This window comes from Denticeps clupeoides, chromosome 17 (assembly GCF_900700375.1).
Source record: "Denticeps clupeoides chromosome 17, fDenClu1.1, whole genome shotgun sequence".
NCBI classification, from domain to species: Eukaryota; Metazoa; Chordata; class Actinopteri; order Clupeiformes; family Denticipitidae; genus Denticeps; species Denticeps clupeoides.
Window position 1 is genome coordinate 8,121,700 of NC_041723.1, and position 14,688 is coordinate 8,136,387.

At 43.9% G+C, this 14,688-nt stretch overlaps 1 protein-coding gene across 1 annotated transcript; it reads left to right on the forward strand.

The window, feature by feature from the left end:
- The first annotated feature begins 782 nt into the window (after positions 1–782).
- On the forward strand, positions 783–13,510 carry LOC114767470 (ras association domain-containing protein 8). Its single transcript, XM_074933604.1, is given in 7 exon segments — positions 783–805; positions 9,110–9,141; positions 9,144–9,257; positions 9,348–10,222; positions 11,540–11,714; positions 12,156–12,242; positions 13,243–13,510. Coding segments are annotated over 7 exon segments (1,323 nt in total). The 5' UTR covers positions 783–797; the 3' UTR covers positions 13,275–13,510.
- The last annotated feature ends 1,178 nt before the right edge of the window (positions 13,511–14,688 follow it).

The window sequence follows — 14,688 nt, forward strand, 5'->3', positions numbered from 1 at the left end:
AAACTCGCCCAGCACAGAGCCTTTTGAGAGTTCCGCTGATAAGGTATCGCTTACACGCCAGTCCGCTGCTGGAGGAAAGCTTTTTTTATATAACTCAGGGATTAAAGATTAATTTATGACACGGTGGGCAGAGTTCGTTGTTGGTGGGAAAGGGTTTGTGCCTGACCTGCTACGATGCTGCGATGGACTTTAGACCTTTCCTAATATCTTGATGAATGGGGCGCTTCCATTCAAAGAGGGTTCATTTTAACATAGGGAAGGGCATAGCTGACTTGGGTCCTCTGTTTGTGAGCAGATGGACTTCCTCACCTAAAAGCGTCTTGGATGTAAGTCATAACAGCCTCTTTTGATCACTGCTTATCTCACTTTCATGGTTTTAAACCCCAGTGCATGCTGGGTGTGGAAAAGAGGGGGAAAAAAGGCCAATGAAGGTCTTGGTAATGATCATAAAAGCCAACTATCTGTTTCAAATAGTCAGGTTCGACTTCTTCTGAGCTTGTGAAAATGCCCCTCCTTGTTCCACTGTACAGCTTTAGTTTGTTGGTCTGTACGTTTACACTGTACTGCAATATGTTGAATTGTGATTACTATTGGTACACCCTCTTTTTATGTTTTGTGTCATGCTATGCAGGCCTTTCATATGCAAATGAGCCAATTTATCACGTTGTTCTCTTTATTTTGACATAAAGCTGCCCTCGAGGGAAGTTGTCAGCTGAAGGGTGTGATGTTGAAGTTGTGCGTTCTCTGTCATGCGTCAGTCAGGACAGGTTAGGACTGAGAAATTGTGCGGCGGCCCGATGACCCGGTGAGTAGAGACAATGGCCCAGTGTCACGAAGGAAATCGATCCCGCGTTCCTCTGCAGTCACCCGTGTCTCCACCACACTTTTAAATGCAGAACAAGTCTTCTCACGTTTTATGTCTCTTCGCTTGTGAAACATATTTTGTTTTGCAGGGCCATACATAATTTAAATGAGACCTTTCGGTGATGCAGGGTGAAACCTCGGCTCTTATATCACCTTGTTGTCTTTGGGCAGACACTTGGTCAGTGTGAACATGGTCCACCTACTCTTCCCACCGCCCCGTTTCTCTGACAGCGGTTTCACGTAAAGCGCTCAATTCATCTCTCTTCTTCTTCTTCTTCTTTTTTTTTTTTTTTTTTCCTCTTTTCTCATCCGTCCCCCTGTGCGTTTTTCATCTCCCTATTGTCCCCTCATTTCGGTACCCTTCTCCCTCTTTGTGTGCGGTAACAATGCTTGTCATGGGAGGGGTCAGTCAGATGTGCTTATTTCCTGTCACTCACATCGTCTTTTTTTTTTTTAAATGTTTTTTTCTTCATGTTCTGTTTGTCGGTGCGGCTGCGAGAACGAGAAGGTGTCCGATTGTCTGTACTGGGAAGATAAGTTGGCTCCAGTGGCCCTGAGCCATGGGAGCTGAGCCGTCTGTCTTGAGCTGCTGGGCTGGGTCCATAGATCTGTCCAGAGATCTGCTCCCCCCACCCCGGCCCCCCACTTCTACTTCACTCTCATTCAGTTTTTGAGCACCAGTGACTAAGCAAACAGTCCACAGTTCCATGAGAGAGTCACACAAACAGCTTAACGTGTGTGTGTGTGTGTGTGTGTGTGTGTGTGTGTGTGTGTGTGAGTGAGGAGTTATTTGGCTGTAAATACACCAGAAGGGCTCAGCAACCGCGGTAGTTTTTTTTAAAGCGGCTCGAAATAAGGCCGGACTCTGTAAATCTGGTCTTTTGGAGGACAGGTGCTTTGCTGAGGTGTCCCACCCCTGCAGTGGGACCTGTTCCTCTTTACACACCACTGAATAAACCCCTCCCAACTTGGCTGTCTGGAATGAGGACAGTGTACACAGAGTGTGCGCTGAGCACCGTGAGTTTATCACCCGTGTAAATCTCCGGAAAAGCTCTCTATGCTCTTTTATTTTTATTTTTTTTTTCCCGGTTCGCTGGCAGCATACTGGCGAAATGTTTCAGTCTACAAGTGCTGAGGGCAGAATTCTGCAGATCATTAAATGTGGCTTCACTTTCATTGCACTCTTTATATTGTATCATTCTAGTGTAGTGACATTTACGTCTGGCTGAGATTCTTTAGTTTTTTTTTTTTTTTTTTTTTTTTTTTTTTTTTTTTTTTACATTTACAGCATTTATCAATCGCCCTTATCCAGAGCGACTTACAATCAGTAGTTACAGGGACAGTGTCCCCCTGGAGCAACTTAAGGTTAAGTGTCTTGCTCAGGGACACAATGGTAGTAAGTGGGATTTGAACCTGGGTCTTCTGGTTCATAGAGGAGTGTGTTACCCACTAGGCTACTTCCACCCTTTTTTCCAATTTGTTAGTAATGAAAGCCATTTTCATATATTGAATAAATACGTTGTTATATATACTGAAAAATTAAACGAAATGGGAAATTTGTTAAATTTCTCTTATTGAAATATATGTACCAATGTATTGCAATATAACTTCTAGTATATAGCAATATATGTTTGTTTCGTAAGGGGTAGCTTGGTAGCATTAATCAGATTTTGAGAAGAATTTAATACTCAAACTAACACATTTTCCCCCTTTTAATATGAACAAATTTAATGTATCTTATACTGTATTACTGGTTTGAGTTTACTTTTGTTGCTCTTTGTTTACTCTGAAGCATTTTAGAGGGGAGGTGCACCACCCCTCTGCCTTTCTTGTTCCCTAGGGTGACTAATTCCTAGAGGGAAACGTGTTCATTTGCAACAGACCCTGGATCAAGACACAGGGGCTTCTCTCCAATAAGGCGGTTCTCATGTTGTAAATCTGTTGCCTGGCATCTACCCTTGCAGAGGGTGGGGACGGGAAGGGTTGGGGTCATGTGTAAGGGGAATGTGTAATGAGAGGCCGCGAGTCTCCACCCCACAACCCCAAACATCTATGCAAATAACAGGAAAAATTCCCAGAGCCACGTCTGTATCCCCACGGGCGATGGCTCCACCCATCCTGCTGGTGGCTCCATAAATCAGGTTGTGAATTAATTGGCCGTGGGCGCTAGTTAGGAATGTGTACGCGTTTGCACAACACGCATTCTTCGCACGTGTATTTGTGTTCCGCGTTCAAATACCGCTGTCCTGCTGCACTACCCCAGTGTTTAGTGACCCGGGAGTCACCTGAAACTCGGTGTGCCTCAGTAATCCCTGTGGCCGGCTCAGTGGCATCCCGCGCTCCCCTTCCGCAGGTATGCAGGTATTAGTGGACTTGGCCGTTGGCCTCTATTAATTATGCAGAGTTCTACGAAATGCGGCGGGTCAAGGTGTGCGCGCGCATTACAACCTCGGAACCAAGAGAAGGTTTCTCACCACCTTTTGTTAGGTGTTTTATGAAATGCATTTTTAAATATATTTTTGATGTTGTTTAGCTTTGTACATTTTTATGGGTAATCCAAATCACCAAGGAATTAAGGGCCTCACCACATATCTGATTTGGCGCCACTACAGTCCACATTCCCAGTATTTTCCATTGGAACAGATCACGTTTCACGCCTCTGCGGAAATTGATTTGTGGAGCAGGCGGCGCTCATCTGTTGAAACATTTCTCAAATGACTGCTGGGGAATGTAGTAAATATGCACCTACTTACTTTGTTGAACTGTTCTGATGGCCGGCCAGAGCCCAACGCGGAGATGTTGCGTCCGGCTTGGCAATAATGCAGGTCCTTGTTGGAAACGTACACAAAAGGAACACAATGATGAATTATTAAGGATGCTTTATGTGGAAAATCCTAAAACCAATGAACTAAACCTGTCATTGTGCTCAAATACAATGTTAACAATGTATGAACAGATGTATGTCAGTCAGCCACAGTAGCACAGGGAGATATGTATTGAAAATTTCACTATTTTCTATTCTGTAAATGTAAATATAAAACCCACCCATTGCCTATATGCCCTATAAGTTTTTTTTTTTTTTTTTTGTGCTTTTAGTTGTGCTTTTAGTTTTTCCTGCTCTTGAGCACCATTGCTTTTCTACCAGTTGTTTATTCTTGTTTAATATTTCAGCACCATGCAAAGAATAGCATTTAGCGCCGCTGTCTCAGTGAGGAGTGGCATGTATGTGTCCTGTGACCCACATAGTAGGGCTCTGCTGTCATGGGTCAGAACGTGCAATTCGTGGCGGCAGGGTGACGGCACACTAAAGAGGTTCTGTGTCATATCCCCTTATTAGAGCAAGAATGAAGAAAAGCTGCTTCCGACTGCAGCTGCATCGCAGTCATTCTGAAACCCTTCAGCAGAAATATCTTGAGAATTATGTGCTGGAGATCACCGTCTTGAAATCCGTTTTTCAAAACATTGTTTCATCTGCAGGGGAACTAGGCAACTGCTCGGCGTAATTAGCTGCCGGCATGTGTTTTTGAATCATTAAATTAGCCGAACGACATTATTCATGGACCTGTGGCTGTGCAGTGAAAAGCCAGACGCGTCACGCCCTCATTAAAACCTCCTCAGACCCTTACGCCCATGCAGGAGCCTTCTACAGATGCTTGGATCTGAACTTTACCTCATTTGATCTGAACATTAATGTTGTAGAACTTTGTCATTGTCACCAGGTTTTTAGAGGTTACATACATATATCCCAAGTGCATATATAATAGCACACTCGCACACACATACACTCCATAGTCTCACAGCCACAATTTCGTAGTCTGATAAGTTTTTATATTGAATATGTATATATTCACACACACATAAACAATATAAAAACTTATCAGACTACGAAATTGTGGCTGTGAGACTATGGAGTGTATGTGTGTGCGAGTGTGTGATTTATATATGCACTTGTGTGTATATGTATGCATATATATATATATATACACACACACACACACACACACACACACACACTCACAATGTCTACCCAGGCCCTTTTTGTCAGTTGTGTTCTTATTTCTAAAACCAAGAAGACACAATTTTAATAATCTTTTTTTTTTTTTTAAACAAAGCCTAAATTTAAACCTCTTTCTGCCAATACATCACATGCGCAACTGAAATGCAGTCCTGTCACTGCCCTTCCTCCTCTGTTTCCTTCTGGTTTCTATGTTCATAATACACCTTGTTCAGCAGACATCACAAACATTATCGTCTCGGGACCCCACATCTGCTCAGCATGCAGATAGGTTGCCAGGGTTTTTAATATTGGGTTTTCTTATACAGTACCTATGAAATATGCATCTTTGTGTTCCCGGGATGGTTTTTGTTTATACCTAGTTAATGTTGGTTTAGCCTTGCAAACTACCACAAAAGTACCATTTTAAAGAAGTTGCTTTAGTCTCTGATGAATGTCTGTGATGTCAGTCATCTATGTTTTTCCCTTTTAAACGTTCTTTGATGCAGTCACTAACTAACGAATGGATCACTCCCCTCAGTCCGCTGTGGTCGACTCATCTGCGGGCGCTGCCCGTACCCGAGCCCTCAGCAGGGGCTGCGGGGTATATCACACAACGTGTAATCACGGGCTAAACGGCGTCTTCCCCGCTGTGTGTGAGATGGGTCAGAAACGAGGCAAGTAATTAAACGGAGCGGCGTCTCTGCAGAGTTTTACGAGGGGAAGGCATGTTTGGGCCGCTCGCCTCTGTCTGGTGTTAATGGTTTACGCTGCCGAGGGCGGGCGGTCTAACGTCTCTCTCTCCCAGCCGCTCTGTCTGCCGTGGGCAGAGCAGGGCAGGGCGTGGCAGCGCAGTGCCATGGTGTTACTGCCGCGGCCTCACAGCAGCCTGGCACCCGGCACAGACCCCATTGTTGGGCCGACGTCCTGCCTAATGGCTTTTGTGTGTTTTTGCTGGCATTTATTGTTGCAGAAATGTGCTTCTCTGGCAGGAGAGCGGTGATATTGATGGGCCCGGCTGAGCCTCGCTCATTGTATTGAACACGGGGAAAGTTCAAGAACGGTTGAATGGTGTTCTTCAGAGAATAATGGACTGCGGCCATGCCAGCACACGTTGCTATAAATAAATACATTCATTTTGCCAGTTAAACACTAATAGGTAGTATCAAGATACACAGAAAAGCACTTGTGTGCCTGCCAGTCAAGTGTGTGTGTGTGTGTGTGTGTGTGTGTGTGCGGTCTAGACAGAGACTGTATTTAGCCCGTTTCTTTCCTCCCACTGTTGTATTGTTCCCTGCTGAAACCCCGAGGAAGAGTAATGTGCCAGGGCTGCGGTGTCAAATACTTCTCTTCCGCGCCCAGGCAGCCCTGTCATACAGACAAATTGTCCTGGGACGGTTTCAAAGCCGTGACGGCACCTTGCTCTCCCCACCTACCAAACATTGCACTCACCCTCCAGGTGCCGGTGACTGGAGTTCATCTGGCCTCGTTCCCACAAACGGTATTCAGTAGTCATGCCACTACTCAGTTTGTTTCAAGTATCCAAACTATTGTGACACCATTATTAATGGACTTACAGCAATGTACATATATATTCAATAACATTTACTGTAAGTGTAAGGTTGTATTTCCCATAGCTGAGGAGACTCTTCCCTCTTCGTGCCAGCAGGTGTTTCTCACACATGGGTGCCGGGGTCACACTCAGCTACCGGTAATGGTTTTCTGTTCCTCATGGCTGCCATTTAATCAGTCATTATGCCAGGGGACGCCACACTGGGTTCCATTCTGGCTGGTTCCCTTTGATGAAGGTGTTCCTTGTTTCAGCACAGAAGGGCCTTCTAGTTACTTTCTAGTTCTCTTGAAAGTATGACCACTAGTTAAAAAATGTGTAGTTCCACTTCAAACAGTTTCACTGGTTTTATTATTTAAAAAAAAAAAAAATCCAGCTGGAAGCCAGTGGTCAGGAAAATGGAGTGTGGCCCCTCAGCAGGATTTCACGCAGCGGAGTGATTTATGAGTTCCTCCTGTTGGCTTTTCCCAGGCTGCTGATCTGAAGGAGGATGATGATGGGAGGGGATGTGTTCTGTATCGACAGCTGTTATGGCCAAAGATTGGGATGGGCTGGGAGGGACGATGTGCATTTTTGTGGTGTCAGTGGGTAATGGGTTCAAACCATGTGTTAGAAATGTAAAGAATCCTAATATATGCTTACTGTAGAGTAGATGTAAAAAGTGTAGATTTAGAACAAAGGTGTAAAACAAACAAAAAAAATCACCTTTTAATGTGTGGAAAAGCACGTTTAAGTAAAAATTCCCCCCAACAAAATGTAACTTAAAACGACTAAAATACTTCTTTGAATCACATGGACTGGTTGGGCCATTCCAACAACCTTCATTGTAACAGGGTTAATTACATGTTTTATATACCCTGTAAATATGATTCCTTAAAAAAGAATGAGTCCACTGCATCCCACCTAGATCATCTGCCCGATCATTGGCTGTACCGGTTCTTCGTGTGTACACAGTTGCTGAATGAAACAACAGTACTGCTCTGCAAGCTGTGATGTTACAGTGTAGTATGTTGTCATATATACACTGGATTAGGTTTCACTAAATGTGCATTATGAACCAGGCAAAGATTCCCACTGTGTTGTTGTTTAGGAGTCATTCCAGAAATGGGTGGGTGCTATTACCCCCAAAGCCCACCTTTGCAGAAGCCCACTTTATTATCCCAGGGAAGTGAGAATGTGTGTAATTGTGTTACGAATCCACCTATTGCATGCTGTAGTTGCAAGAACTGATTTTTTGTGTATCCTTTTGTGACTTAAAGCATGCTAAGCTTTCTTAATAGGTTGCTTGTAATTGACAAAATCTGCATGAATATTCTTTTTTTTAGGGTTTCCTCTAATCGCCCTTTTTATTATGCTGGGTATGTATGTGAAGGTAGGGCCTGATTTCGCCACTTTCTTGCCACATAAATAATTGCTAGTTTGTACAAACCTCACGTTTTGTTTAAATCAATGTGGGTTAAATAAGGGCCATAACCTTGAAGTTAGGAAAAATAACAGTCTACACATCAGTGAACTTAATAATATATATATAAAAAAAAAAAAAAACAGCCGAGTGGATCTTTATTTGGCACCACAGCAGCTTTATACAAGCCGCTCTAATGGTTCTGCGTGTGTACTTGTCCCCATCTGTCTGAGTGTGTCTTCAGTACATCATGATTTCTTTATGAAATCTTTATGGCCGTGCTATTTTTATTACAAATGGCTTGTAAAATGTGGCTGTAAACATTTTAAAAGGCTGACATTCCATCCACGTGCGCTCGCACGCCATGCCCACCCGGGCCCTCATCTGACTACCTGCTGCACAGCCAGAGCCTGTGATGTTGCGGGGTGCGCAGCGTGTTCCCGCTTCAAAGGATCACATGGGGTCTCAGCGATGCTACGTTCGGCTTCTCTGCTCCCCTTTGGCCCTAATCTGTCCTAATGGCTTTGAAGAGATGCACTGGTGCATTTAATTGGAGCAGAGCTAAAGCGTCTGCTGGGTCCATGAGGTACCTCTCTCGCTAATGATAGCAGGAGAAGCTGGCCCTCCCTGCCGGAGAAGATCGGGTGCTGACGTATGTGAGAATTCACATGAGGCTTGTTGTGTGAAAGCTATCTGCCTCAGGCCGCTGTTTAGGTCTGCTTAATCAACGCCATTATAAAAAACAAAAACCTTCACACATCTGCATTGTGTTGCATAGTGTGTTATTAAGGAAGCAGAGCCAGAGCGGCGTATGTGCCATTATGAGGAAGAGCTTGTAAATGTCATATTCATTAGTTCCCCAATCAGAATACTTCTGTTTTAAAGTGCTGATATTCTATCTGCACGTTTGATTTTATAGCAGACAGTGTCTGGAGATGACAAATGTGACATTGACAGTGTTTAAAAGAACTTGTCTTTTATGTTTCCAATATACTTAGACTCAAACAAAAAAGGGATGTGTGGGTAGTTAAGTATAGATATCTAACAAGAATCCTTTCTGGTTTAAAAAAATGATATTTCTAAAGATGAACCCAAGATTGAGGGAACTGGTGGAAATTAATCATACAAATGATAGTAGCTGGAAAAAAAAACTGAATTCCGGACTCTTTGTGTCATTCTCAATCACTGTTTACTAAGACAGGATTCTGGCGTGAGCTTGTTCCTCATTAGTCCCATGTGTATCACTGCAGTGATCTGTTGTCTGCCTCTCTCCCCGTAGACTGAAGGCAGTGCTATGCAGTGGTGACCTGTGCCAGTGCTGCAGATGGAGCTGAAAGTGTGGGTGGATGGAGTGGTGCGTGTGGTCTGTGGCTTGTCTGAGGAGACGTCCTGCCAAGATGTGGTCATTGCCCTTGCCCAGGCTATTGGTGAGTCTATTTCTAGTTATGAACCACTGAGATTTTCTTTCTTCTTCTTCATCTGAACTCACATTAACTCTGTCCCTTTGCCCTCGTCAGGTCAAACGGGTCGGTATGTGCTCATTCAGAGGTTAAGGGACACAGAGCGGCAGCTGCTGGCCAATGAGAAGCCCCTGGAGTCGCTAGCCAAGCTTGGTCAGCATGGCAGCGAAGTCCAGTTCTTCCTCCGTCGCACCGGCCCCAGTAGCAGTGACGTTCCAGGTCCGGACAGAGGTCTTCCGCTCCCAAAACTGCCTGAGCCTGAACACCTGAAACGAAGGGAGCCCAAGAAGTCCCTTACCTTCAACCTTGGTCCCTCCAGCTCACCCAGAGCCAAGTCCAAACAGCCCCGAAAAACACCCAGAGACTCTCCCGATCAGAAAGTTCCCCATGCCTCCAATGGGCTATCTTCCCTTGCCGGCCCGACAAAGCAGGAGGTGTTCCGGCATGTTCTGCAGCAGCAGGAGCGGTTGGCAGCTCTGGAGGCTCAGATGGAGGCCCTGGAGCGAGAGAGCCAGGCATGGGAGCAGCCTCTCCCAACGTCAGGGCCTGGCCTGCAGGATGAGCTGGACGCGCTGGAGCAGGCCGTGAGGCGGAACCAAGCCGAGCTCATCCACGAGGACTACTGGGAGGAGGAGTTGAGGGTGGAGACGGAGCGGGAAGGCAGCATGAGGCGGAAGCTCGGAGAGCTGCACGCCAAGATGGACGACTGCGGCCGGCGGTTGCACGAATTCTCCACGCGCTCTGCACAGCTGGAGCTGGAGATCCAGAGGGAAAGCAAAGGGTCCAAGGCTCCATCCAGTCAGACGGGCTTAGAGAAGTCTGTTGATTCGGTCCAAGCAGAGCTCCAGAGCCAACAGAGGCAAGGGGCGGAGTTACAGGCGGAGCTGAGTGAGACAGAGAAGGCCATGGGAAAAGCAGAGTCACTGCTAGAGGTAAGCAGAGAGCGCCTGACCCTGGAAAAAGGTGTGTGACGACAAAGACTTTGACGATCTGAGGTCCATTTCCCAACAATCTCATGATCTTATGATACAGTGGCTTCATTTAAATTGTTGGTTAGCATGTCTACCTCCACCAACAACAGTGCTGGGATATGGAAATATGTTCCTTTGTGTAAGTGTTAAAGATGTGGGTACAAAAATAAAGATTGTGAATCTGATTCTTACAAGTTCAACTATTGTCTACATTTGGGAATCTGCTTGAAAATATAAAAATGTGTGACTATAGAAAACAAAAAAAAAAAAACTCCACAGTCACAAGTCATTTAGCACGTTAACTCATGTAGAAATCTGCCATGTCCTGTGTTGAAGCAGCATTCTTGTTGTTTCAAAAATGCCTGATGACCAATAAAGCGGTTGCTTTTTTTTTTTTTTTAAGTCAGATTTGTACAAACTTGTTTGTTGACACTGTCAAAGGACGTTTTTTTGATCATTTTAAACTTAAAAAACCCCAAGTGATTAATGAATGAATTGGTGTTTTGGTTGCGAATGAAGATGGTGAGTGGCACGTGAACTAATACGGAATCTGAAAAAGCTATAACGTTACGAATCCATGACATTCACTATGTTTGTTCATTTTACAAGTGTTTCATGAGTCAATTATCCATATAAATGTTACTATATAGCATTCATAGAAAATGAAGACTCGCTGTTCTGCCATAACGTAATTCCACAATACATCTTTATTACATAATGGGTCCCAAAACCATTATCTACTCAGAATCTTAATTGCATCACTAAATTGTTCCTGTTCCATGCCGAGAACATGAAACCATTTTCTAGGGAGGCCTACTCTTGGTCTAGACTTGTTTTGGCTTTTGATATTTAACAAGATGTACTGAAGTACAGCAGAGCCTGCAGGTGTAAAACACTCCCAGGGAGAGGTTACAACCAACTTGACCCAAGAGACAAAAAACTTTGGTCCCGGGTGTTTTTGTGTTAAGTAGACTTTGTTGCACCCCTGTGGTCATATTGTGTATTGCAATACTCAGAGACTGTGGGTCTGTTGCTTATAAACTTTCAGAAATACTATTAAAAGAATTGGTTGCTACCATTCTTTACACATATTAACAGACTGGTTTCTTCTTGCTATAATATCTACTTAACTCTATAAATTCAGATAATAAAATAAATGTCAAGTAAATGTCCACCTTTGTTGCCAAGACATTAAGTAATAAGTCACCTGCGCTTCTGAAGCCCGTGAGGTCAGCACCTACAGCCATAGTGACTCGTGTCGTGCTCCTTATCCCTCAGGCCAAACAGGAGGAACTGGAGGAGCTGAACAAAGAGCTGAGGCAGTGCAACCTGCAGCATTTCATCCAGCAGACAGGCACCCTTCCTGGTCACTCCAGCTCCCGCACCGACCTCACGGAGCAGCTGGAGCATGTGGATCTCGCCCAGCTGCTGCAAGAACGATATAAGGACAGCAGTACGTGTCCGTTCTCACACACACACACACACACATGAACACACTGTATGTTGACAATCATGGAACTTGTGGATAGGCATCTGAGACACATGTCCCTTCCATTTTCCATAAAAGCCTATAATGTCCCTGTGTATGGACATTATAATGAATTCCCTTTTATTTCTCATAAACCAACTACGAATTTTGGATTATGCAACACCTATAAATTCAGTTTAATACTACATCCAAAAGCCACTCTGTGATAACAGGGTGCATGCATGCACTGGGGAAAACTGATTCAAAGCTTTTTAAACGTGGGAGGTTACAAAGCATGTCAGCAATATGCAATTGCATTTTTTTCCAAATGATGTCGATGAACAAAAGCACATCAGGGGGGAGGCATTAAACCCCAGAATGCCGTTGTCTTCACTACCCTGACAGGCCCGTTGTCTGGTCCGGCAGATTCGCCTCCTCGTCCCACAGCCAAGCAGTTCCTGGGGCACCCTCGCAACCTCCAGCATCCCCTGGTGTCCAGACTCAACCCTGAGGGTGTGTATGTGTGAGACCTCGCTGCTACCCTCCTCCCATCCCATCCAACCCTCTCCAGCTTGACCCTGCCGTACCCAACTGCCTAATTGCCCCAAGGGTGGAGGTCCTCCTCGCATGGTGTTCTCTAAAGCCTCTCCTCAAATAAAATGGACTTTTCATGCCTGTTGTTTCCCTTGACTCTGCTGCCTTCAGGTTTCACATTTCCAGCCTTTTTCCCCTTTCCCTTTGATTCTGATCTGCCTGTACTCATCTGTTTGGATCTGCTTCTCTGTTGGGTGTTTGCCTTTTTTCCCCACTCCGCCCTCACCGGTTGTGGTGTGGCAACTGCCGTCTCTTTGTTTTGGGATGAACAGTAGTACTGAGCTCTGGTGTCTCCAGCTGCTAATGTGGGCCAGACCACTGACACAGGCTGTTTAGCAAATGGCACTATCAATTATATTACTTGTCACACTAAAGATTGACATTCATTTTACACAAACATATGATACCATATGTACTGAAATGTTTTCCCCATATGTTTTGTCTACAACTGATACAATGGCACATACACAGGGCAGCAGGTTCTGTGTTTCGGTGTACCTTGTGTTGGTGGTGTTTCTCAGATTTTCTAAACTCTTTCTCTATGAGTGTAAATTTGAGCTGTTACAACTGTAGAGACCATATGGAAGAAAATGGCACCATCGGAGCCAAAGTTTTCAGATGTTACTACTTTACTACCATTTTACAGTGTTCTTTAAAGAAAAATGTGATTTGAAGTATAAAAAAGGTATAGGTGAAGGTACTGTGGGTAGTTCTATACCCTCAGAGTCTCTCCAGTCAGTTCAAAGTAGCTAAGGAGGCTTCTTCTCCTGCTGGTTGCGGTGTCGCGTTTTCGATGTTTGTGGCATGGGACAAAGCGGGGGAAACGGCAAAGCATGGTCTCTTCACTTCACAAATGAAGTTTCTTAGCCAAACAAGGCAACAGGGAACGTGAATCCACTTATTTTTGTGTGTCTTACAGTCCTGACATCCAGGGAGTCTTCATGGAGGTAAAACATGGACCAAAAGGACCAAGGATTTGTTCCATATACACTTTACCATGTTTAGTTTTGTACTTAGTTTTAATAAAGTGTCACTGTTGATATAAACCATGTATACATACAAACTGTACATAGAACATATTTACATGGCAAAATATGTATTTACTGTAAAAATAATCATATAAAGTTTTATCTATAGAGCTATCTCTTTGTCTGCATATTTAAATCAAATAAAATTTGTGAATTGTCTTTTTGCATGTGCTGAGTGTTGTGAAATATTTGACTTTACATTAAAGTCCTGATGTAATATAACACTCTACTATACTTTCAAACTTGTGTCAGTTTAGTCATAAAATTTGGTCAAAACAGGTTAAATGGAATATAGGATATTTTATTGAGGTACATACTTAATTACTTTTTTTTTTTTTGCATGAAATATTACAGAAAATGTGTAGTTTATTTTTTCCAGTACATGTTCACTGGACATTGTAAAACAGTGCAGGTTCCTTCATCTTGACAATGGTAACAAGGCATACTGTACATGCTGATCATTGATGTGAGGTTAGTAAGGGCTGAAGTATGTGTGCCGTGGCGGTGAGTCAGCCAGAGGGGAGGCCATAGGGTGCATGGATTCCTGCATGTACACACCTTTGGAGTCGTCTAGAAGAGCGGCGCTGGCTAAATGCTGAACTCTGATCATATGCTGCATTTATGTAGTGGGCAGGCCAAATCTGGGTGGTGGCTAAATGCAGCGAAACTGTACACCTGTACACAGCAGCCTCACTGATACTAATAATATACACATATGGGCTCGTAGCTTCTTGTTAATAGAGACCATGGGAATAAACGCAGTCATGTTCATCAGAGTGCAGCTACAATAAGCCACATGAGTTTCATTAAAAAAAAAAAAATTGTATGATACAATTATTACATATTAATTTATCGCATTGTCAACATCCAGCAAATTGCATACCTGCATGTAAGTTTGACTGGTTTCTATTTCACTTTTTCTTTTTTTTTACTTGTTTGTCTTGGGTGTTTGTAAGGGCTTGGGCTGCTAAGATTAATCATGTCAAATTGGATTACAATGATAAGATCGGCTTGGTCTGGTGTGGCTTGGGTCAGATAGACCACAAATCCCCGCAAGTTCACAAGAGTGAGCTGCCCTGCCTGCTAAGCATGTGTAAAGAAAAAGACTCGCGTCTGCTCACTGTCGCACGTCCCCAAGAGACCGACCGTTACACCCTTTTTGCATGAAATTGCACCTGCCCAGGAAGAGCGGACTCATGTGACCATTCTTACCTGGTCCCAGGTTCAAAATAAAGTGTATTTAATAAAGTATATTTTATTGTTATTTGGAATAATGGACAGACTTAAATGCTGTTACTGTGGACAGGTCGACAACTCATCATACAAAAATATACATT